General features: G+C 64.8%; 2 protein-coding genes across 2 annotated transcripts in view; both read right to left on the bottom strand.

Moving 5' to 3' along the window:
* TANGO6 (transport and golgi organization 6 homolog) overlaps positions 1-13,363 on the bottom strand; it is a 28,870-nt gene extending 15,507 nt beyond the window's left edge. Inside the window, 10 exon segments of the mRNA XM_075433331.1 lie at positions 795-921; positions 2,129-2,305; positions 3,760-3,872; positions 8,199-8,281; positions 8,842-9,004; positions 9,504-9,628; positions 11,252-11,402; positions 12,359-12,475; positions 12,637-13,317; positions 13,319-13,363. Coding sequence (XP_075289446.1) covers positions 795-921; positions 2,129-2,305; positions 3,760-3,872; positions 8,199-8,281; positions 8,842-9,004; positions 9,504-9,628; positions 11,252-11,402; positions 12,359-12,475; positions 12,637-13,317; positions 13,319-13,348 — 1,767 coding nt within the window. The 5' untranslated portion in view covers positions 13,349-13,363.
* Positions 13,364-15,386: 2,023 nt separating this feature from the next.
* On the bottom strand, positions 15,387-23,729 carry LOC142362776 (cadherin-1-like). Its single transcript, XM_075433330.1, has 16 exons — positions 23,592-23,729; positions 23,385-23,499; positions 20,269-20,510; positions 20,028-20,159; positions 19,784-19,939; positions 19,568-19,712; positions 19,265-19,437; positions 18,878-19,006; positions 18,578-18,763; positions 18,248-18,492; positions 18,008-18,150; positions 17,677-17,901; positions 17,259-17,480; positions 17,048-17,178; positions 16,668-16,811; positions 15,387-16,479 (listed from the first exon to the last, which is right to left on the bottom strand). Exons 1-16 carry the CDS (start codon positions 23,655-23,657, stop codon positions 16,267-16,269), a joined length of 2,667 nt encoding a protein of 888 aa, XP_075289445.1. The 5' UTR covers positions 23,658-23,729; the 3' UTR covers positions 15,387-16,266.
* Positions 23,730-23,951: the final 222 nt, after the last annotated feature.

Raw genomic sequence — 23,951 nt, 5'->3', positions numbered from 1 at the left:
CGGTCCTGGGTGCTGCTTGTCCACCTCCCGCCTGCTGCAAAGGGCTCCTGGTTACCTCCCCTCTTCCAGCCTCATCCCCCTCCAGACGTGTGGTTGTCACCAGGCCAAACCCTTGCAAACCTCCATCGCTGCGGACACCGCACAGAGCACCACCGAGCACTTCTCCTCAGGCCAACCATCCTCTGGGCTGTGAGGCTCGCGGGGCCTCTGCTCGCAGCCTTGCTTTTGGCAGTGGCTGCTCACAAAGGCACCCAGACCCCCCCGTCCCCTTTGCAGAGCTCGTGCTGACTCCTCACGCGACCAGGACTTTCCCCTCGGTACGTCAAGGTCTCCGAGAGCTGCCCACAGCTCCTGGCTGTCCCACCTGTATCACAGCAGCACCCCTACACCCGGGACGCTGCAAACCCCGTGTGACTATGGGCTGGGGCTCCACCTGCCAGCAACGGCGTCGAAAACACAGCCCAGCCCGGGAGGGAACCGCAGGGGCTCGGAGCAGGAGCTGGGGCCCTCTGCTAGAGCCAAGCAAGCAACAGGGATTATTCTCAGCCTCAAGCACACCATTAAACTTCAGGCACGCTCCTGTTGTCTGGGGGGAACAGGGTTAACCCCTTCTGTGACCAGGGCTGCCTCCCTGTCCCAGGCCCTCCCGCCCGGCACGCAGCAGGGTGGCTCCATGGCGTGCCGTACCCCGGCTCCGCGCTCCCGAGGCATGTGAGGGGACGCTCGGTCCCCTCTGCCGCCTGCCACAGGCCCAGGGAAACGGTTCCTGCAGATGTGCCCCTGCCTGCCCTTACCTTCAGGCAGCGGATGAAGAAATCTCCGGCTAGACCACTCTTCTGGCAGTGAGACAAGAGCTCCACCAAGCTCTCCACACGGCATTGCTCCAAGGACACCTTCTGGTAGAGGGCCTCATCTTCGTCGCTGAAACAGGGTCACTGTGTCACCAACACGAAGGTACCCAGACCCCCCGCCGGGCTGGCTCTAAACGACTCGGTGGCAAGGTGAGATCCCGCTTCTGCCTTCTCTGGGAAACCCTCCTTCACAGCACTGCCAGAAAGCGGAAGCCTGGAGGCAGCTGAGCCAAACTATTGCTCAGTTCATTTGGCCTACGTGATCACGCACTCAGTTTATTAATTAACCTGCATTCATTAAAGGAGTAACATTAACCGAAATCATGAGCACAAAACAGAGGTTTAATCCAGCCATCCCATAAAGAACGGGATTAGCGCTGGCTGCCTCACGCAGCGGTCACAGCCGTAAACGTAGGACGGACACGGGCAGAGCCACGGCCGTTAAGGAGTAATTTTAAAGTAAACCCAGTTTAACCAGTGCAGACCCCAGGGCAGACCTCCTTCTAATTCAGGTCAGGAATAGATTGAAATTAAACCAAACCAAGGGGTTTTGTTAGGGGTGCACAGGGCACTCTCGGGCAGAAGCTCCGCGCTCCACCTTGCTCGACAGCACTGCCTTGGGCTCGTACCTGCCAGCTAACAGCTCCCCCCCTTTAAACCAAATGTCACGCCGCTGAACAGTCCCAGTTTGCGTGGCTGGAGTCTAATGGCTGCAGTTTATTCCCCACATGGCCACGCTCTGTCTCTACTTGTAGAGACCATCTGCAAGAGCAGGAGGGGAGCTCAGTCGCTGGCTCCGTGACACTGGCATCGCTCGAGTCCTCGCTGCCACGGTGCCACCTGCACCCTAGGGACTCCACTCACTCCACACGGCCATGATCTGCCACAAGACAGGCCCAGGAGGGTGGAAGGTGAATTTGGGGAGCGTTAGGGCTCAGGGAGCGTGTCCCATTCCCAGACACCCCGCAGGCAGGACTCGGGAAGAGCACTTGGAGAGCGCACACTAATGCTCAGACAGAATGTGCTGCTTTTCAGGGCTGAAAGTCAGAGCTGTGCACCATGTACAAGGAACACGGAGGCTGCGTGGAAGCAATCCCCACCCGAGCTCAGCGCAGACCGCCGTCTACCTGTACGCCTGGGGGGACGAGGCCGTGGTGGGACGGCACCAGCAGCCCCCCCTCGCCTGGGCGAGCCAGGCGTGCCGTGAAAAGCCCTGCATGCTGGATGATGCCTGGGGGCCTGCCCTCCACGCCTGGCCCTGCCCCAACAATGCTCACCTGATGGTCTCCTCCACCGCGACGGCAGCACCACCCTCGCTGCCCGTGCGGAACTGGCACAGCGGGTGGAGGGCACGCACGCTGCTGTTCAGCCCGGCAAAGCCTTCCAGCACGGCCAGCGACACCTCTCGCTCCGACTTCTCCAAGAACCACAGCAGGATCTCCTGGCACGGGGAGCTGGCAAGGAGAGAGAAAGCAGTGGTGACCTTGCTGTGCCCGCCGCGCCCCTCCTTGCCCACCAGCACTGCAACGGGATCACACGTCTCGGGGCGAGGAAGAAGACAAGAGCGCTCTGGAGCGGCTACGGGAACTCCTTGGGACGCTCTGGGCTGGCAGCTCTGGCAGCTGATGGCTTTGGTGTCAGTTTATAAGGGGATCGGCAGCACATCCCGTCCTTCTGGCGTTCCCAGATGGAAGGATCTGGGTCCTTCAAGGTTTCAGCCCAGCGAGGAAGGGAGCGCTGTCTGAACAGCGTGTCTGTACAAGGACAGCCACTTCCACGCAGCCTCGGCACGCCGCGCCTGGTGCTTCACGCCAACACGACCAAGCACAGGGCTGTCAGCTGTGCCAAGGACGAGGAGGAAGGAGACAGGGAGCACTGTAAGGTGGCGCGGGAACCCCTGCCAAGGAACGATGCAGGTTAATGAGGTGGAGCAGCAGCGCTGTGCCAGGGGTCTGGAAACCTGAACACTTCTAGGCAGCTGCGGTTTCAGTTACCCCTGCCAAATTCCTTTGCAAACAGAGAAGGGAGCAGTGACTCCATTCACCCAGCAGCAGCGTTAACTTGGCTTGTTCTACGAACTTGCCACAGCACTCACTACTCTTTGAAGTGATTAACGATGTCTTTAATAACAGCAGAGGCTGTGTCTACACAGACCTTTTAGGGAAAGCCTCCAGTACCCACGTGCCAGTATCACCAAAGCAAAGCATAAACCCACCAGGAGTGTATTTTGTAGGCTGGCCCAAACTCAGGACAGCCCAGGGAAAGCCCGGGAGGAGAAAGGAGCGAGGACAGCCGGCACCTGGTCACCACTGTCCCTGCCACCACAACTGCCACACGCGGTGCTCACCATCGTACATCAGTCATGGGGGAGCGGGGCACGGCACGAGGGACTGCTGCCGAGAGGCAGGGCCCCGCACATGTCAGAAAAGAGTGATCCCAGAAAGGAAAAGAATAACCTGGTGTTTCCAAAAGTCAGCACTCAAGCTGTTTTATCCAGTTTCTCTCCCGTTTCTAAATCCCTGGTACACAGAACCCTCCGACACCCAGCCAGGTCCCAGAGTCACCGCCTCTGTCCGCAGACAACCGCAATCCCTGCTCCTAGGCAGGCACCAAGAGTTAACCTGCGCTCCCAAGGCTCCCACGGGGCACGCCTGCCTCTACACCAAACACTTTGGCTTCAGGGAAGACAAAAACCCAACGTGAGAACTGCTTTCTCGGGTACAGGTCTGCCAGTAAGGTCGTGTACCGCGTCTATGCCTGCGGTTACTGCCTACTTTGAATAAGAGCTCTTCAGGGTGAGAAAATTGGTGTCAGCTTCTGTACGTGCCCATATAGAGCACAGCCTTTGGAGGCGGGCAGAACAGGGAAGACGAAACCCCAGAAGGAGTCGTGCACAACCCTTCCTTACCGTAAGTATGACACATTCTGCTTGGCGAAGGAATAGAGGGAAAAAACCACTCCCAGAACTGACTGTAAGGATCCCAGCATCAGGCTCGAGCTGTCATTTCCAACCACATACACCTACGGAGAGAAGGGCACGGGGAAGAGAGTCAAACACCTGCATGGAGCAAGAGGGAAGGCAAAGGGGAAAAGCAGGTCTCTGCGCTGAATGGCTGCTGCCAAGGAGGATGGCAGAGGATTTACAGCCTCCGTTCCTTCCAGTTTGGAGCCTGTTTTCCCTCATTATGCCATATTCTGCATTAAAAGCAGCCTTCAGCACCATCTTTCTCCTAGCATTCGCTTAACCGCAGCAGGGCTCCAAGCTACAGGAACAACGCAGCTAGCTCTTCAGGAAGCCTGCTGCTTAGGGGTAAGGTCTTGCGTTAGAGGGATGCAACAGGCACCTCTGAATTAGCAAATCTTTGTGGAAATACCGCACCTAGAGCCAAATCTCAAACGGAGAGATCAGTCCCTAGCAGGGCAGCTGGGCTGCCGTGTGCTGAGCTGAGCAAGCGAGTTGCAGGGTCTCTGAGGAGGCTGCAGGGCCATGCTTCTCCATCTCCAAATCGCTGTCAGTGCCCTCCTCGACCAAACCAGCGCTCCCTTCCCAGGTAAGCCACTGTTACAGCTCACTGCACACCCGTCCTACCTTGCTGCCCACAGGGCACAGGAAAAACACTCGCAGAAGTCTTACGACACCGCGTTTCCTTTCGAATCCTTTTAAAGAAATCGTCCAAAACTAAAAGCTAGGTACGATGCTTTCAGTCAAAGCCACAATTGCTGAGAAAACAGCTTAGAGAACTGTTAAATACCAAGTCCTGCCCGGCTGGACTCAGGGTTTACTCAGGTTTGCTGTGTTCCGGTCCCCATTTTAGCAGGCTCTATCGCCCTCCATAGACTTCACTTTCAGAAAAAAGCAGAGGTGGGGGGGAAACAAAGTCTCCCCCAAGTTCTCCAAGGGACTTCCAGCTGCGTTGACTGGTGAACTACCTGCTCAGAAGATGCTGTCCCCTCACTCCAGAGCGTTCCTCACACCTCCCACCTCCACAGCCGGAGAGCAATCGCCAGCTCCAGGGCTGGCAGTGCCCTGGGGACAGACCACAGAGCTTTTGCCTGCTCGAGGCAGTGTGACAAGCCAGGTAGGCGGGCTAGGAGGGAGATTGTCCCGATAACGTTCCGCCCTGCTGTATTGATGCAAACAGACCCTTTTTCCTGCGCTAATCCCCGCGGAGCCATTCTTCCTAACCAGAACCTTTTGTACACAAAGCCTCCCTGATGAAGCCCCAAGGATGGTTTCTCACTCAGCATCAAATGACACTTGCTAGGCAAGAAAACCCCCCCCTCCTCCAAATCCGCAGGCTGGAGTCTCCGTCGCTAATCTGGCTGCTGTCAGGCCTCCAGCGCTATGCCATTAAGGAGGGATCCGCCCCAAACTCCCCCAGCACTCGCATTGTGAACGGCAGCCACAGAGCAGCCCTCCAGACCGGTCCCTGCCTGCCAGCTAGTTACAACAGATCATTACTGCGCAAAATACTACAACAATCACAGCATTTAAGAGCTTAGCCTGCCTAGGGGCATGCCAGTAAGCAAGTCACCAGCTTCTTAAAATTGAATTCCTGGGCTGGAGGTGTCCTTCTGGGTTGGAACACGCAGCAGAAAGCTGGGCTGCTGTCAGGGCAGGCAGCGCAGGCTGCAGCGCCGTACTGGTGATACTGGTTGGAAGGGTGGAAAACGGAGCTATGAGGGAAGGTTTCAGCAGAGTGGCTTCCCCAGAACAGCCCTGTTGCTTCACAGGGAGCACAAGAATGGACCCCCACCTCTCCCCCAAACACCAGGGCCAAGATCTGCGCTGTCAAACACCCTGCTTGCTGCTGCAAGGGACCCCTCGCAGGAAGGAGCCCCACAGAAGGTGCTAAATTCGCACCGTCCTGCCCACAGCACACATCCTCTAACACAGAAGGTAGTCTGTTCTCAGCAAAGCCAGAGCGTTTTTCTGGTGAGACCCAAGTTTCTACTCATGTTCCTGAACCTTCTCCATCCCCCAGCACCTGATCAGGGCTGGCAGAGCCGCTGAGCTTCAGCGATCCCTCCTGCTTCGGCAGCCGGGCACGCAGACCGGGTACCGTCCTGCACCAAGGGCAGCTCCGGAGCGCAGGGCAGCAGCGGGGGTGGCCGGACACCCAGCAGCCGCTGCTGAGTGATTACCCACCCACAGCTTTCAAATTGACTTCACAAACATGGAAACCCACGTGTCACGGGGTTCGGCTCAGAATGGTCCCTGCAAAACAGGCTGCTCATTTCTCCTTACTTAAAATTACCATTTTATCTCCCCTGTCCAATGGGACTAGACAGACCATAATGCCTTCAGGCCCCCGAGGGATACCAGCAGGGGAAGATGCACCACTGGGGACACCCCATGGGGACCAGCTGCAGTGTGCCCCCCATTTCTAGGACACCTGAGGTGGGGACACAGCCACTCACAGCATCTCCCCTGCAGCTGAGCTGCTGCCCACCCTCCTTTTCCCCTACCCGTACGCTCTCTGCCTCCTAACAGCAGCCACTGGGATAACTGTGCCAGCTCCCCACCTCTCCCCGTGGCTCTGCGATGCCTCCGCGCTCACCTTCACTCTCTTTTCCACCCCGGTGACAGCTCAGCAGCCTCAGAGCCACACTGAATCCGCTCGCTTCGCAGCGCCCACTGCAAATGCCTCGCTGCCAACCGGCTGCACAACCACCGAGCGACGAGCCGGGGCCCTGCCAAGCTGCCCTCGCCGCGGGGCTGAGCAGCCCAGCGCAGCCGGCCGCTTGCCGGTACCTCGAGTGCCCTCTTTGCCAGGTCACTCCTTCGGAAGCGTTTTGGCAGAAGGCAAGAGCTGGCTGCCACCCACCCCTCTGCAAGGGGTTAACGCTGCGGGAGCTGCCGAATGGCTTCCAGCTCCAGCGCTCTGGCTCAGGCTGCCCTCTGCAGACCTTGGCGGCAGGGAGAGCAGCTCCCCGCAGGTTCTCCCTCCCACACAGGTTATGCTGGGCTCAGTACAAGTCATATTATCCAGGCTCTACAGGGAGGAAACTGAGGCACAGAGGCACCAAGAGGAGGGTGGGCCAGCAACAGCCTGGAAGGAGAGCTCAGGGACCCTCTGAAGATTCAGCATGCGCAGGATTCCCTGCGATCCGTCCTTCCCTCTGACCAGCTGCAAGCCTCTGATGCCGGCAGGTGAGCCGTATCATCTCGGACAGGGATCGACAGCTCGAGGCAACCCGTGCCAGGGCGGCCCGTGCTCCTGACTAGGACCTCCGGCCTGCTCTACCTCTACCCACCCTACAATCACAGCCCGAGCCCTGGAGCTGCTCTCACAGCACACCCAGACACAACGGTCTTGTAGAGGCTGTGCAGTTCAGTAATTCTCCAACTCTTGCTGCAGCTCATGGAGGAAGAAGATAAGAAAGCGCCATGGAGACTCCTGGCTGCCAGCCCACTGCTCAGACTCTTCTTACTTTGACAAACCAGAAAGACACTGGGAAAAAAAAAAACAAAACAGCAAGAGCTCTCTGCCATCTCAGAGAACGTTTTGGGGTGGGAATGCCTGAAAGGATTCAGGCAGAGCCTCTGGTATCCTGCACAAAGCTGCAGTCCCGCCAGGGCAGTGCTGCATACGAGGTTTCTGGGATGCATCAGGAGGAGTGTGGGCAGCAGGGCGAGGGAGGCTCTCTTCCCCCTCTACTCTGCCCTAGTGAGGCCCCATCTGCAGTGCTGTGTCCGGTTCTGGGCTCCCCAGTTCAAGAAAGATGACAATCTACTGGAGAGAGTCCAGCGGAGGGCTACGAGGATGAGGAGGGGACTGGAGCACCTCTCCTACGAGGAGAGGCTGAGGGAGCTGGGCTTGTTCAGCCTGGAGAAGAGAAGGCTGAGAGGGGACCTAATAAATGCTTACAAATTTCTCAAGGGAGGGTGTCAGGAGGATGGGGCCAGACTCTTTGCAGTGGTGCCCAGCGACAGGACAAGGGGCAACGGGCACAAACTGAAGCAGAGGAAGCTCCAGCTGAACACGAGGAAGAACTTCTTCCCTCTGAGGGTGATGGAGCCCTGGCCCAGGCTGCCCAGGGAGGCTGTGGAGTCTCCTTCTCTGGAGATATTCAAGCCCCGCCTGGCCGCGGTGCTGTGCAGCCTGCTCTGGGTGACCCTGCTTGGGCAGGGGGTTGGGCTGGGTGACCCACAGAGGTCCCTGCCAACCCCGAACATTCTGTGATTCTGTGCAGCTCTCGGCCTCACCCCAGCATCACGAATGCAGGAGATGTTAGATTTTGTCAGGTTTAACACATACATTGAACTGCTCAGAAAGTACCAAACCAGCTCTTTCTTAAGAGTAGTGTTCCTGCCTACCCTCAGGCCTGAATCAGAGACGATACCTTGAGCACATCTTCCACACAGCTGCCGAGCTCTGCCTCTGTCACCAGCACGGTCCCCGCTGATAAATCTTCCACTGCTACCTCTGAAAACAAAGGGCAGAAATATCAGCACCCTCACATGCCGAGACGTCCCCAGCAGAACAGCAACCGCACCATGCCCAGCACTGGAAAGCACTTTGGCAGTTCCCTTGCCTTCCCTCTCCTCCATCAAGGCAGCGTGGGAACGGATGAGCCCTCGTTAGTGGCACTAAATATCACCGCAGTGTCGTAAACTCCGCAAGCTTACAAGCAAATCAAACCAGACCACAACTTCTTGACGGATTATTCCCAGGAGAACTGCTTGGTCAGCCTGGGGAACCGACAGCTTCCGTCTGGAAGCCCCAAGTGAGACTGCCAGACTGGGAGAGCTTCACAAAGAGCAAACGGCAGAAGCCCCACCACTTGGCTCTCACACCACAGTAATCCGACTCGAACGCCAGTAAACATGGCGCACGCAGGCGTGCTCCCAACTGACAGAGCTGCGCTCGCCCACCCAGCAGCCCAGCCACCAGCCCCCGAGAAAACTCTGACAGAAAGACAAAGCTCGGCGAGAGGAGAGCCCAGAGCCTCCCGCACGCGGGGGCTCGGCAGAGACCAGCGGTACCTGCTGCCTCGGAGCACCGCAGGAGCGGTGCCAGCAGCGGCTGGAGCAGGTGCTTCTCCGCCAGCCGAGGGTGTTCTTTCGCCACGGCGAGCAGCGTCGTGGTGGCCACTCGCTGGAACTGGCGCGCCGTCCCTTTGTCCTGGATGTGCAGCAGGTCCAGAATCTGGAAGGGAAGTCCGCGAGAAAGGAACCGAGCTCTGCAGCCCCTCAGAACGGGGTCAGGCCATCTCCTCGCAGCCGCCAGCGGAGACTGCGGAGCCTCCCGCTTGCTGCTTTACTGGATATTTTGGCACAACGTTCCACATACGGAAGAGCTGGTCTCCTTCCCGCGCACACGTTAACGCAGGCTGCGTTTCTGGGCTCAAACCAAGAGCCTGCGCCACTCCCGCAGCCAAAGGCTGGAAGCGAGCGCTCCGCAGCAGCGAGCTCCTTGCAGCGCAGTGCAAGCAGGCAACGTTTTCCAGCATTTCAATCAAATACGGAAAATTCAAGATAAAGGTGGAAACGTGTCCCACTGGCAGAGCAGCAGGAAAGCGTCTCCACGCTGTCCTGGCTCAACCCAGGCAACGCTCAAGCAGAAGTGACAGCACCAACACTCTCCAAGCCAGGAGCCAGCTCCGCATTCCCGGCTAGAGCCGTCGTGCTGCGGGGAGGGGACCTACCTGGGGGCACACCAGCCCGTAGTAGTCCTCGAGGGAAAGGCACTGCTGCGGGCAGGCAGCCAGGATCTTCGCAACTGCGTCGCATTTCCTCCAGTCCACAGCTGCTGCTTCAGCACCAGCAGCACCTGCCGCCCCAGCAGAAAGCCAAGATCAGCTCAGGCTGACAGCGAACGGCTGGGGCATTTTTGGCTGAAGCCAGATGTTTCTGGCTAAAAAATGGATTTCTAGCTTTTATTATTCTCTTGATAGCAAGCATCTTTCAGGAGACCCCTGAACTTAACGACAGAAGGGGAAAAATGACAGTCCAAGACCTTTGGCACTGGAAAACAACTTCTACAAGTAGGTGTATGAGCCAGAAGGTGGAGGGAGGGCACGCTTGCTGGTGCCACCAGGTTGGTGTTGGCCACGGGAGGCTTTGGCACTAAAGGCTGTGGGATTCAGCTCTCAGAGAGCAACAGTTTCCCTCCCCGGGAGGAAACGGAGAGCAGGACGGGTCTCACTCCACCTGCAGCTGCTCACAGCCCAGCGCCGAGCACGGCTCGCACTGAACCGGCACCAGCGCAGCTCCTTGGAACGAAGCGTGCTCCGTACACACGCGAGGCCAGCAGGCTGTGCTGCCATTCAGTGTGACCTGGACAGGCTGGAGAGCCGGGCAGAGGAACCTGCTGAGGTTCAACAAGGGCAAGGGCAGGGTCCTGCCCCTGGGGAGGAACAACCCCAGGCACCAGTACAGGCTGGGGCTGACCTGCTGGAGAGCAGCTCTGCGGAGAGGGACTGGGAGTGCTGGGGGACGACAGGGTGACCATGAGCCAGCAGCGTGCCCTGGGTGCCAAGAAGGCCAATGGGATCCTGGGGTGCATCAAGAGGAGTGTGGGCAGAAGGGCGAGGGAGCTTCTCCTTCCCCTCTGCTCTGCCCTGGGGAGGCCCCATCTGGAGTACTCTGTCCAGTGCTGGGCTCCCCAGTTCAAGAAAGATGAGGAGCTACTGGAGAGAGTCCAGCGGAGGGCTACGAGGATGAGGAGGGGACTGGAGCATCTCCCCTACACGGAGAGGCTGAGGGAGCTGGGCTTGTTCAGCCTGGAGAAGAGAAGGCTGAGAGGGGACCTTTGAAATGCCTCTAAATATCTGCAGGGTGGGGGTCAGGAGGATGGGGCCAGACTCTTTCCAGTGGTGCCCAGCGACAGGACAAGGGGCAGTGGGCACAAACTGAAGCAGAGGAAGTTCCGTCTGAATATGAGGAAGAACTTCTTCCCTCTGAGGGTGATGGAGCCCTGGCCCAGGCTGCCCAGGGAGGTGGTGGAGTCTCCTTCTCTGGAGATATTCAAGCCCTGGCTGGACAAGGTCCTCTGCAGCCTGCTCTGGGTGACCCTGCTTGGGCAGGGGGTTGGGCTGGGTGACCCACAGAGGTCCCTGCCAACCCTGACCATTCTGTGATTCTGTGAGGCACAACCCCACGGAGGCATAACCAGACTAAACGAGTTCAGAGGCTTTCTGTCTGAACCTCAAACGTGTCAGCATACCCCCAACTAAAGGCATTTGCAGTCGGACAGCGTTCAGAGTTTGGGAGTTCAGACAGTCAGAGGCAAACCCCGAGCGTTACGGAGTCAGTCGAGCCTGACAAAAGCTGTTTCCCATTTCTGTCTGTCCCGGGGGCCTCTCGTGGGATGAAACGCCTCAGCCACATCATCGCCGCCTCTTTTAATCCGCCATCCTGGAAGCCGAGAGCGGCATCAGAGCACCCTACTCACCGCCCGTTCCGTCCATGACGCCCCGAACCACAGCCTGAACCCCGCCGGGCCTCATCAGCCTCTCGGAGAGCAGCTGACCGCACAGGCGCCGCAGCCACGCCGGAGCCCGCGCAAGGGCCGGCTTTGTCTCGTCCCCAGGAGACGGAGGACTCTGCGAGGAAACAAAGGAGCGGGCTCAGGAGCACGATCGCATGCCCCTGCGCAAACCCTCACGGGCAGCCAGCCTGCACCCTGCCCCGCAGCACAGGGAAACCTTGTCAATAAATCACTTCACCCGGCCGCACAAAGCGCGTTAGGGCTTAACGAGAGAGGCCAGCATCCCCTCGCGCACCGCTGCCCTCCTTTAATTAAAGCCTCCCCGCCTCGTTACTCCAAAGCGGGGCACAGCGGGCACGAGGCAGGTAAGGGGGTCCACAGCGGTGATCCCCTGCCAGGAGCTGGCACAGAGCACTGGCACCACGGTGAGCAAAGCAATCGTCCCCCCCGGGACGGCACGAACAGCGGAGCGGTCCGGAGGCCGCGAGCCACGCAGCGAGCGGTTTGAACAGGGGCGATTGCTCGGGCAATCGAGGCAGGACGCCCCGAGGAGTGAGGCAGGACGCCCCGAGGAGCGAGGCAGCCCAGCAACGCCACGCTGTGGGCGGGAAAACCAGCTTGGCTTTTAACCAGGAGACCCCCGCTCCACACGGAAGACCCCCGGCACGCACGGAGAGCGCCTCTGGAATGGCGACAGCGCGCAGGCAGTGCTGAGGCAGCACCGCTTCACCCCCCTCACGCGGAACGGGGCAGGTTCTGGAAGAGCAGGCGCTTTGCTCGGCCGGGCGCAGCGGATGGACCTGCCATGGCGGCACGCGTCGCGATAGGAGCTCCCGCATTCTCGCACACCCACACGGCGGGGCCCGAGTGGCCGCCGTGCGAGCGAAGCACACCTGGCGGCTTTGCCCACGCGTTCACACAGCGCTCGAGGCCGGGGACGCCGCGCCGAACTGGTTTTTAACGTGTAGGAACGTTTGCAGAAGAGCGGCGAAGGCACCATCGCCGTGCGGGAACACGGCATCCCAGTGCCGCGGGCGGGACGTGCCCCGTGCCAGCCCTGCCGCCGGGTACCTGCTTGGGCCGGCCCTGCAGAAGGAGCAGCTCCCGCACCGCCAGTGGCTGGTAGACGCGGTCCAGGACGCGCCGCAGGGCCTGGCGGCACCGCGCTCGCTCCGCTTCCGGAACACCCTGCGGAAATAAAAACCAAGAACCCCCCCAAGGGGTGCTGAGGGCGGCCCGGCCATCGGCGCTAAACCCAACCACGCGCTCCCTCGCCGCGCTCACGCCAACGTGAGCTGAGCGGGACACGGAGCTGGCACCGCCGCGGTGCCACCGCTGGGCCCACGGACCTGGGTGTGGGCGGCGGGGCCGTGGCCCAGCAGGCAGAGGCCGGCGAGGAGCAGGCCAAGATGGCGGGTGAGGAGCGGGCCGCCCAGCGCCGGGTGCTGCGCCAGCTCAGTCAGGGCAGCGGTGGCTGCGTGGAGCCGGGTCCCGCAGGCGGGTGGCGGGGCCGGCGTGGGGGGCCCGGGCCGCTGCCCCACGCCCGGCGGCAGGTACGGCACCAGGCCCAGGCCCACGGCGGCCCGCAGCGCCCGGCCCACGGCCCGGCCCTGCGCCACGCTCAGCGTGTCGGCCCCGGGCGGCGGGGCGGCCCCGGGCGCGGCCGGGCGGGCGGCGGGGGCGGCGGCGAGGGCCTCCAGCCGCTCCTTCAGGCACAGCAGCAGCGCCAGCAGCCCGCAGGCGGCCGCCCAGCCCGGCTCGGCCTCGCCCGCGGCCCCGGAGGCCAAGGCGGGGGCCCTGGCCAGCACGGCATGGCGGAGGCGGCTCAGCGCCGCCCAGCCCGGCGCCCGCCGCAGCCGCTCCTCCAGCTCCGCCGCGTTGCTGCGCAGCGTCTCCGGCCGCAGGGCGACCTCCGCGCCGGGCTCGGCCTCGGCGGGCGGCCGCAGCAGCAGCTCCAGCGCCTCCACCACCCCCTCCGGCGCCGGGCCCGTCTCCGGCTCCGCGCCGCCCGCCATCTTGGGGCGGCCGTCAGAGGGGCGGTGCGCGGCTCTCCGCCGCCATCTTGGGAAGGGCAGGAGGGGGCGGAGCGCGGCTCTGCGCCGCCATCTTGGGGAGGGCGGGAAGGGGGAGGAGCAAGGCCGCACGCCGCCATCTTGGGGAGGGCGGGAGAGGGGATGGGCGACCCCGCCCGCCGCCATCTCGGGGGTGTCGCCCGCTCGCCGCCATCTTGGGCGGGGCGGGAGGAGGCGGTGGGGTGGTGCCATCTTTGACGGGGCAGAGGAAGCTGATGGAGCTCAATAAGGGCGAGGGCAGGGTCCTGCACCTGGGGAGGAACAACCCCAGGCACCAGTACAGGCTGCGGCTGACCTGCTGGAGAGCAGCTCTGCGGAGAGGGACTGGGAGTGCTGGGGGACGACAGGGTGACCATGAGCTAGCAGCGTGCCCTGGGTGCCAAGAAGGCCAATGGGATCCTGGGGTGCATCAAGAGGAGTGTGGGCAGCAGGTCGAGGGAGGTTCTCCTCCCCCTCTGCTCTGCCCTGGGGAGGCCCCATCTGGAGTCCTGTGTCCAGTGCTGGGCTCCCCAGTTCAAGAAAGATGAGGAGCTACTGGAGAGAGTCCAGCGCAGGGCTACGAGGATGAGGAGGGGACTGGCGCATGTCTGCTACGAGGAGAGGCTGAGGGAGCTGGGCTTGTTCAGCCTGGAGAAGAGAAGGCTGAGAGGGGACCTTAGAAATGCCTCTAAATATCTGCAGGGTGGGGGTCAGGAGGATGGGGCCAGACTCTTTGCAGTGGTGCCCAGCGACAGGACAAGGGGCAACGGGCACAAACTGAAGCAGAGGAAGCTCCGTCTGAACCCGAGGAAGAACTTCTTCCCTCTGAGGGTGACGGAGCCCTGGCCCAGGCTGCCCAGGGAGGCTGTGGAGTCTCCTTCTCTGGAGATATTCCAGACCCGCCTGGCCGCGGTGCTGTGCAGCCTGCTCTGGGTGACCCTGCTTGGGCAGGGGGTTGGGCTGGGTGACCCACAGAGGGCCCTGCCAAACCCTGCCACGCTGGGATTCTGTGATCTTGGAGCTTGCCCTGACAGGAGACCGGCCCTGTGGCCGGGGAGCTGCCAACGGGGTTGGTGGTAGAGCTGCATACCAGTGAATGTTGCCCCTCAGTCCTGGCAGCTGGGGGCTTGTCTTCGTCCCAGCAGGCAGTGCAGGGGACGCAGCTGTCCCCAGCCCAGCCTGGTGCTGGGTGGGAGGCCGGCGGTGTGGGCCCCCATCCCCGCAGGTATCACCAACACCAACCCCTCCAGCGGGTCAGATATTCTGGGAGATGCTCCGGCTGCACCCGGCAAAAGTTAGCAGCTTCCAGAGAGCAGCCAGCAATTCTGCCTGCAAAGGGAGAGCCCAAAGGCATCTGCGTATCGTCAGGGTCGTGTGGAGGAGGAGGTGTGCGAGGCAGGCATTGCCACCTGTGCTCGGGTCAGTGCCCAGACCTGCCTTCGGAATAAACCGCTTGTGGGGGCATTGCAAAGCACAGAAATTAGCATCTTGCCGGTCCAGGACTAACGAGGCAGGATGGCTGCCCATCCTTTGCCAGCCTCCCAGGCTGCTGTGTGTTTAAAAGCCTCCCAGCGCCCTGGGACATGGTCCTCGTCTCTGTTACTCCTTTGTGTTTTGTTACTGGGCAGGGCCTCCGAAGCAAGGTCACGGCCGTTATGGAGTTGGACAAACATCAGGGATAACTCGCGCTCGCTAACAGCCTCGCCTGGCCTGCGCTGGGCAGGGCGTCGGGCCAGGCACCATGCACAGAAAGTACAGCCGCCGCTGAGAAGGCACAAGCTGGGTTTCTACACCGTGTCCTGCTCCTCCTTTCCCTACGGCCCGTCCAGGCAAGGCAAAGCCGTGACGGGCTGTTAGCTGCCAGCCCTGTGTCCTCACAGCCCCTCGGGCTGAGGAAACACGCGCTCCGTTATCGATCTGTCCCTGTTACGTGGAGCCGGGCGCTTGCCGTCTGCCCTTTGGAGCGAGCAGCGGCCGTGGCCGTGCTGAGGAACGGCTCTCAGTGGGGCAGGCCAGTGAAAGCAGCAGAGCCACGCGCAGAAAAGGGCTGTTGGGTTTTCTTAAAACAATTTATTATTTCAATTTTATATAAAAACCATACAATCAATTAACACTAGGCCATCGCTTCTTCCTAGCCCTTATCAGACCCTTTTCCCCATGATAAAAAATACAAACCACGACGACAGCTAAAAACAGAGTTGAGAATTTCAGTAAAGCCATTTGATTTCTTAAAACGCCTTTCATTGACTGCGCGATAATTATGCCTGGCACGACGCAGGAGGAAATCATACAACAATCTGGGATACAGAAAAATAGAAATCTGCCTGCAAGTACTCTATCAAATATAATTCCCTCACGTACGGCACGTGACGGCACATCTTTGGTCTGCGTTTATCAGTCGCCTCGCCCCGCTCCGGCAGAGACGTGGTGCCGGGGACGCCCCGCTTCTCCGGTGCCACGCTTGCGGGCGGAGCGTGGCGGCAGGTCGGCGGTTGTGTGGGGGCTGGGAGCACGAGGTATGTCGGAGAGCGCCGGAAAAACCCTTTTTTCCCCCCCGCAGCAACAGGAGGGAGGCGTCAGGGGCCTGTCCCTGCCCGAGGAGAGGTACCGAGCCCCAGCCGGCAGCACGGGGACGCCGGGAGCTGGTCCTGCCCCACGCAGCCAGGAGCGCCTCGGCTCCAGGATACCCTGCCTGGAGCCAAGGGTGGGGCTAGGAAACACACAGGCTCCCCAGAAAATGCCCCCAGCCCTGGTCACCCCAAGCTTCCCCTGCGCTGAACGAGGGGGACATGGACACCAGGCTGAGGGGGGTGTTGGAGTGGGGGTTTGGCTGCCCCGTGGGCAAAGACCGATGCGAGCCCGGCCGGGTGAAATGAGGTGAGCTGCCTGCACCGGGCAGCTGCCGGCCGGGCCGGGCTGGGGGGGTTCCTAGTCGTCCTCCTCCCCGCCGCCGTAGAGGTCCGCCAGCTTCTTGAAGCGGCTGCCCCAGTCGCTGAGGTAGTCGTAGTCCTGGTCGCGGTCGGAGGCGGAGGAGTTGAGGGAGCTGAGCGAGGTGGCCTCCGAGCCGCTGCCCTCGTAGTCGAACACCAGCAGGGAGTCGTAGGGGGGGGCCGTGGGGTCCGTGTCGGCTGCCTTCAGGTTCTGGGGGTGGGGGGCAGAGGGGGTCAGTGCCTGGACCCCCTGGGCTGGGGTAACTGCCCAGTATGGATGGGGGGACATTGCCAAACCACTTCATCACCCTGGACCCCCTGGGCTGGGGTCGCTGCCAGCTGGGGAGCACCCCAACATGGCTGGGGGCTTCCCACACGGTGCTCGGGCTCAGGGCTCACCTCATCGATGAAATTCCCGATCTCGTCGGGGTTGGCAGGCCGGGGCCGGTACTGGGGGGCAGCCATCAGAGGGGGGGCCACGTCGTTGCGGATCACCTCCGGGCGGGCGTCCAGGCCCCGGTGCAGCTGGCTCAGGTCATAATCCTGGGGAGGGGGACACCAGGACATGATGTTCAAGGGACGGTGCCAGGACCTGCCACTGGCTACCCCACAGCGGGAAGGACCGGAAGCACCGTGGGCACCGGTGACCACAGCAAGGGACACAGGGACGAGCAGGTCCCCAGTAGCCTGTGCATCCCCAGCATCTGTTGTGGCTCAGGGAGCAGCAAGGGTGCTGCGGGGACCCACGGGCAGGGTGCGGGCTGGCACCGCTGTCCCACCTGGTCCTCCTCGCCACCGCCCTCCTCGTCGTAGTGGTAGACGTTGTCCCGCATGTCGTCCTCGGGCGGGAGCAGCGGCTCCTTCACCACCTTCCTCCTCCTGACAAAGAGCAGCAGCAGGAGCAGCAGGACTGCGAGCAGAGGGCAGCAGCGTCAGGGTGAGGGTGGCCCCGCTGCCTCCCTGTCCCCGTCCCCGTCCCCCGGTACTCACTCAGCAGCGCCAAGATGCCGCCCAGGATGCCCAGGATGGCGGGGACGCCCAAGCCGCTGGCGACGAACGCTCGCCGCTCGCAGTTTTTGGCCGGCCCTTCGCAGTCGCACACCTGAGCCCGGACCGGCGTCACCTGCGCCTTGCCCTGGCCGTCCGTCAGCCGCAGGAAGACGCTGTACTCCCCCGGCTCCAGCTCCTTCACCAGCCTCAGCACCAGCAGGTCTTGCCGCAGAGAGAGGGGGTGGGCTCGGGGACGCGGCCCCGCTCCCCGCTTTGGGGCGCGGGGCTCTGCCACGCCGCGGTTCCCCAGCCCGGTGCCCATCACGGGGCCGGCACTGGCTGCGCTGCGGAGCGCCGGGAGCTGGGGGTCCTGGGACCTGGCCCAGGCTGGGTGTCCCCACCAAAGGGCGGCACCTACCTTGTCCGGTCACCCTGACGGTCCAGTTGGCACCGGAGCCGTGCTCCAGCGCTGCCTGGAAGGGGTGGGTGTTGGGGGGCAGGTCCTTGTCGACGATGCTCAGCGTCTGCTCCTCGGGCTGCCGGCTGCAGACGTCGAAGAGCCGCGGCTCCGGCGTGGGCCCGTTGTCGTTCACGTCCTGGAGCAGGAGGAGCAGCGTCCCCGTGCCGGTGGCATCCGGCGACCCTGCAGGGCCAGGGGTCAGCAAGGTGCCTGGGGAGGGGGTCCCGGCCCCCCCAGCCCCGGTGGGCAGTGGCAGCCCCTCCCGCAGGGCGAGCAAGGGGCTCCTCACCGCTGTCCACGGCCAGGACGACGGCCTTGTAGGTGCTGTTGATGGCGTGCACCGACTCGCGGTCCAGCGGCTGGGCCGCCGTGACGATGCCGTTCTCGGGGTCGATGGCCAGCCACCCCGCGGGGTCGCTGCCCATGCGGTACCTGGGGCGAGCGGGGGGTCAGCGGGGGGGGGGATGCTCTGCAGCACAGCCCCTCGGGCCCCCCGGCCCAGCCCCCCGCCGCCAACCCCCCCACTCACGTGATCTTCTGCCTCTGGTCCTTGTCCGGGTCCTGGGCCGTGTAGGAGGTGACCTGGTGGCCCAGCGGCAGGTCCTCCATCACCTCCACCCTCTTGACCGGGGGCACGAAGACGGGGGCTTCGTTCACGTCGGTGACCATCACCAGCACGCTGGCCGTGGAGAGGGACAGGGGCACGGCGAAGGGGACGGCGTTCTCCACGGTCACCACGAGCTCGTAGCGGCTCCTGCTCTCGTAATCCAGGCCCTGGGAGGGGGGGCACAGAGCCGCTGGGGTAGCACCGGCCGGGAGGCGGCCGGCGCCGGGGCGGCTGCGCGGCGGCAGCACCCACCTTGGCGGTTCTCAGGACGCCGTCGTTGGTTCTGGGGTCGGTGGCGATGCTGAAGTCGCCGTCCTGGTCCCCGCTCTTGATGCGGTAGACAGCTTGCCAGGCAGGGGAGCCCCGCGCGTCCCGGTCCGTCACGTGCAGCCGGGCCACCACCACCCCCACCTCGTTCTCGTTCACCGTCCCCTCGTACTGCAAGAGAGGGGACGGGGACGGTCACCCGGCCGGCGCCAGGCACCCCGGGGCGGGGGGCTCGTGCCGCAGCGGCCGCGGAGGGCAGCGGCTCGCAGGAGCCGGCTCGGGTACCATGGTGGGGTCGAAGACGGGAGGGTTGTCGTTGGCGTCGGTGACTTCCACGATGGCGGTGGCCGTGTTGGTCAGGCCCATGCCCTCCTGGTCCGCAGCCTGGATGATCAGCGTGTAGTTGGGAGTGGTCTGCAAGCAGAAACCAGTGCCGTTAGGGCAGGGACGGGCTCCAGTGCGGGTCCCTCCTCCGGGGACGCCCCTGCAGTGTCCCCAGCGCAGACCCCCAATGGGCCTGGGGCTGCAGACACCCCCGGAGCAGGGACAGTGACCCAGGGGTGGCGAGTCCCCGAACCAGCCGGACCCTGGGGCTCCGGCACCCCGGCTGCCCGCAGCGAGCCCCACCGCGGAGCTGCCACGTGGACCCCGCGATGCGGCCAGGGCGCCCACCTCCCGGTCCAGCCCCGTGCCGATGACGCTGATGACGCCCTTCTCCGGGTCGATGGTGAACATCTGCTGGGCGCTCCTGGGCTCCTCGCTGAGGATGGAGTAGCCGATGATGCCGTTGTTCACGTTGATGCCGTCGTCCGCGTCCGTGGCGTTCACGGTCATCACCGACGTGCCTGGCACGGGGACGAGCAGGGCAGACTTTACTCGTGGGACAAACCCCACCGGACACCTCGGCCCAGCTCCGGCTCGGGGCTCGGTGCGGTCCCAGCCGTGCGGCCCCCGGCTCGCCGGCCCCCCACGCACCCGGCTTCGCGTTCTCCTCGATGTAGCCGATGAAGACTTGCTTGGTGAAGACGGGCCGGTTGTCGTTCTGGTCCGTCACGGTGATGATGATCTCCATGGGGTCCTCCACGGGCTGCCCGTTGGCCGACACGGCGTGGGAGAAGAGCTGCGAGGGGCAGCGTCAGCCCGCGCACGGCCCCGGGGACCGGCCCCTCCCCGCCCCGGCCCCCCACTCACCACGTATTTATCGATCTCCTCCCGGTCCAGCGGCTTCGTCACCTCCAGCCACCCCGTCTCCCGCTCGATGGTGAAGACGCCCACGGGGGGGGTGTCCGCCCCCTGCCCCGTGATGCTGTAGAAAACCTTGGTCTCCTTGTCCTTGTTGGATTTGATCTGGCGGCGAGGCAGCGGAGGGGTCAGAGGGGTCCCAGCGCCCCGGGGACCCCCCTGCCCTGCGCCCCGTCCCCGGGGGGCCGCGCACCTGCACCAGCTTCTTGGGGAAGGGCCCGCGCTCGTTCTCGGGGCAGTTGATGGGGGGGATGACCCAGTCCCTCTTCTGCCGCCGGAGGCCGTGGCCGGGCTCGGGGAAGGTCAGCACATCGGGGGCCATGTCCTACAGGGAGTGCGGCTCGGCTCGGTGCCAGCACTTCGCCAAACCCTCTGCACGCTCTGCCCCAGGGAGAGGGGCTGAGGTGACCCCGGGGTGAGGGGCTGCGCTTTACCTGCTGCTGCTGGTGGTGGTGGTGGTGGTGGCGACGGCGACGGTGCTGCCGCCTGCTCACGGTCACCCTGGCCGAATGCTTCTTGCCCGCGGAGTCCCAGGTGTGGATGGAGAAGCTGATCTCCCGCCGCTGGAGCTGCAGGGGCCGGGTTGCAGAGACGACGCCGTCCCTGCTCACCTTGAAGCGCGTGTTGTCCGAGAGGTACACGGCACGCCGCTGCGCGCCGCAGTCCGCAAAGCTCACTGGGGGCAGGGAGAGCGGCTGGGCTGGGGGCAGGCTGCTTTTCACAGAAAAACAAGGGCAGCACCCGCTCGCCCGCGCTGGCACCCAGACCCCCAGCAGCCTGGCTGGGGGTCCTATGGGGGCTGATCCACAGGGCACTGCAAGCCCGGTGGGTTATGGTGACCCATGGGGGACCGCAACCATGTGTCTGCAGGAGGGGACGTCAGCACTGCAAGCCCGGTGGGTTATGGTGACCCATGGGGGTCCTCGAGCCCCGGCGTGGCGGGGGACCGCGACCATGTGTCCGCAGGAGGGGACATCAGCCAGCCCCAGTGCACGCGAGGCACAGGGCAGCAGCTGGGCACCCACCTGCCCCGGCACCCTTCAGCACCTCCCCTGCGAGGGGTCTGCAGGGACCCCCGGCACCCACCACAGACCAGGGCAGGCGACGTCCCGGCACCACGCTGCGGCGTGGTATGAGCTGGGGCCGCGGGCAGCCCGGGGGAGGCTCCGAGCGGCACCGTGGCGGTCAGCAGGCATCACATGAGCCGGGGCCGCGCTGCTGGGAGCTCCCGAACAAACACCCTTTGTCTGGGAGACGGTTTCTTACGGCCAGCGGCACCCTGCCGGCACGGCCGCCACGGCCCCGGCGTGACCCGCGCCGCGCGGAGCGGGAAGGCGTCGTGCCCGGGGCGGGAGGCAGCGCAGCACGCCCGAACGCCGGGCACCAGGCCGCTGCCGCCATTGCCGGTCCCGCCGCCCCACGGGGTTACGTCAACCCGGGAGCGGCCCAGGGATTCGGAGGCGGCGGTGGGACGGAGGCGGGTGGGGAGCGATCGCCGAGCCCCGGGCTGGGGGCTGCCCCCCTGCTCCCAACCCAGCCGGGGAGGACCCGCCAGCACGATGCCAGCCTGGACCCCCGGCAAAGGCCACGGGCTGGGGGAGCCGATGGGGCCAGCTGGGCAGGATCGTGCCGGGGCAGGGGGGCTGGCGGTGGGGAGAGGCCCCCCCGGCACCCCCGGGCACAGGGTTATGGCACCCGGGACCTGGCACCGTGCCGGATGGGTGCGGGGGGTGGGCAGCACGCAGCCCCCAGCCCGTTGCTGGGTGCAACGAGTGCGCGGTGCTCAGCGCCCAGCTCCCCCCCTTCGCACCCCGCCGTGCACAACCTGTTTTTCCAGCTCCTCAGCTGCAGGAAAGCCGGCCCCAGCCCCCCCCTCCCGGGGCTGGGAGCCAGGGGCCCCTCTCCTTGCCGGCAGCGGGAGGTGAGGAGAGCTGGGGGGGGTCCCTCGGGGGGGATCCCCCCATTCCAGGCCCCCCGCCACCACCCACAGGGTGCTGGGACAGCCAGACCCCCCCTGTGTCACCGTGCTGCCGAGCGGGATGGGGGGACGAGACCCCGCGATGGGTGGGGACCAGGGCAGCCCCCCGAGCCGCCCCACGTCCCGCGGCGTCTCGGGCAGAGCCGTGTGCCACCAGCCCTGTGCAGGTTGCACAAGCGTGGCCGTGCCATGCCGGGAGCCGGCGGTGACGGGGTTGGGGGGGGGACGACGACTCACGTCAACCCGGGGACAGCCGGGGCGAAGGCGCCGCGAGCGGCACGTCCCGCCGGGCGCACCCGCTGACGTCACCCGAGTTTCGCCCTGACTTCAGACTCTCGAGGTTCCCCCACCGAGGGCTGGCGGGGGAGCGTCCAAGCCCCCCCTCCGCGTCCCGTGGGGCCGTGCCCCCACCCCAAAGCCCCCCTCCCCACCGCAGGGGCCCAGCGCCGGGGTCGCCGCGGCCCCACGCAGGTGTTTGCCTGCCCGGCCCAGGCGCCGCACGGGACCTGTCCAGACCCGTCGGGAGGGAAAACACCGCGCTCCACTCATCAGCTTAATTACAGGCCGGCTCGTCAGCCCGCCCTCGCCGCAGCCTGGCCGTGGGCTTCGGCGTGCTGCAGGGCATCACCAAGCACCCGCCATGCTCGTCCACCCGCATGGCCGGGCATGGCGGCGGCACGGCCCGTACGTGGGCAGACGTTCCCTTCCCTCCTCCCCCGTCTCCAGCCAGGACCCCAAACTGGGAGTGCTGGGATGGGGCATCCCCAGCAGGTCGGGGCTCTGGAGAGCAGCCCCGCGCGGCGGGGAGACGCCGAGGCGACGTAGCTGCCCGTCACCCCGGTATCGGGCACGGCCCCAACGGACACGGCGGCTTCGTTAATGATCAACCAGAAAGCTAACGAACGGGCAATTCCTGAGGTGTGGGGCAGGGTCCGGCTCCCGGCTCGCTACCCGGCACGCCGACGCGGCAGCGGGTCCCCAGCACCCACCTTGCCGCGAGAGCCGGCAGCACCCGGCTGCCCCGGCCAGGGCTCGGAGCGCGGCAGAGCCATCCTGGCCTGGCACAGCCGCCGGAGCTCGGCGCCGGCACGCGGCACAAGGCTCCCACGCCGGCACCGCGAGGCGCAACCACGCTGGGGGCTCGGCTCCACGGCCGCCCAAGGCGGCTTCACCCCCACAGCCCCCCGGGTGCCGGGACCCCGCGGCCGGGCGAGGCGTGGGGCAGGACGCGCGCCTGCGCGTCCCCGTCCTGCCGGCCCCGACAGGTCTGCGCCGGCTGAGTCAGCGCCGCCCACGCCGACGCGCCCCGGGGAGAGGCACCCGCTGCCCCCGCGACGCCATCGCGCCGCGGCGGGACCACCGGTGCCGGGCATGGAGACGCAGCCGGGCACGGGCACGCGGCCGTGGCTCCGTCCCCGTTGGCGCCGTGGCCGTGCCACCACACCTGTCCCCACCGCCACGGCACGGCCACGTCCCCGCAGCCGCCCGCGGAGCCGGGGTAGAGCCCGTCCCCACCGCCACCCCGCCACGGCTTCGTCCCCCTGCCGCCGCGCCCCGGTCCCGCCGTCTCACCTCGCCCCAGCGCCTGTCCCGCCGCCACGCTGTCCCGCGGCGCGCCGAGGGCGAAGGTCTCCGCGGTGAAGCCGGGCTGGCACGGCGCTGCCCGCTCGCACCGCCGGTGCTCGGCCTGCCCGGAGAGAGCGGTCAGTGCCGGGGGGTCCCGGGGGTCCCAGGGGGCTGGGAGGGGGTCCCTGGGGGTCCCACGGCCCCGTCCCTCACCTGGAGCAGGAGGAGGAGGAGGAGGAGGAGGCAGAGCGGGGCCGGGCGGCCCCTCGGCGGGGCCATGGCTGGCTGCAGGGCCGGTGCGGGGCCGGTGCGGGGCCGGAGGGATCGGGGCGCTGCCGCCGAGGAGCCGCAGGTGGGTCCGGCCACGCCCCGCCCCGCAGGTGCAGGCCACGCCCCCTCCTCGCCACGCCCACCCCCGGGAGGCGGCCCCGCCCCCGCCGCTCCCCCGGCCCCGCCCGCGCAGCCCGGGACCCCCCGGTGCCACCCCCGGTACCGGGGCTGAGCCCCCTCCCGCCCAGTGTCACCAGTGCCGCTCCCACCGGGCACTGGGGCGGGGGGCTCAGCGCCCTGGCC

Source organism: Opisthocomus hoazin, chromosome 12 (assembly GCF_030867145.1).
Source record: "Opisthocomus hoazin isolate bOpiHoa1 chromosome 12, bOpiHoa1.hap1, whole genome shotgun sequence".
Lineage (NCBI taxonomy): Eukaryota > Metazoa > Chordata > Aves > Opisthocomiformes > Opisthocomidae > Opisthocomus > Opisthocomus hoazin.
The sequence above is the reverse complement of the archived record's forward strand: the minus strand, read 5'-3'. Positions and strand labels throughout refer to the sequence as shown.

Coding starts and splice junctions, on each gene's coding strand:
- LOC142362776 (XM_075433330.1), bottom strand. CDS start 23,657: ATGGCCCCGCCGAGGGGCCGCCCGGCCCCGCTCTGCCTCCTCCTCCTC. Junction 23,500..23,591: donor TCCTCCTCCTCCTGCTCCAG/GTGAGGGACGGG, acceptor CTCTCCGGGCAG/GCCGAGCACCGGCGGTGCGA. Junction 16,812..17,047: donor GCGGTGGCGAGGAGGACCAG/GTGGGACAGCGG, acceptor CCCCCTCCCCAG/GATTATGACCTGAGCCAGCT.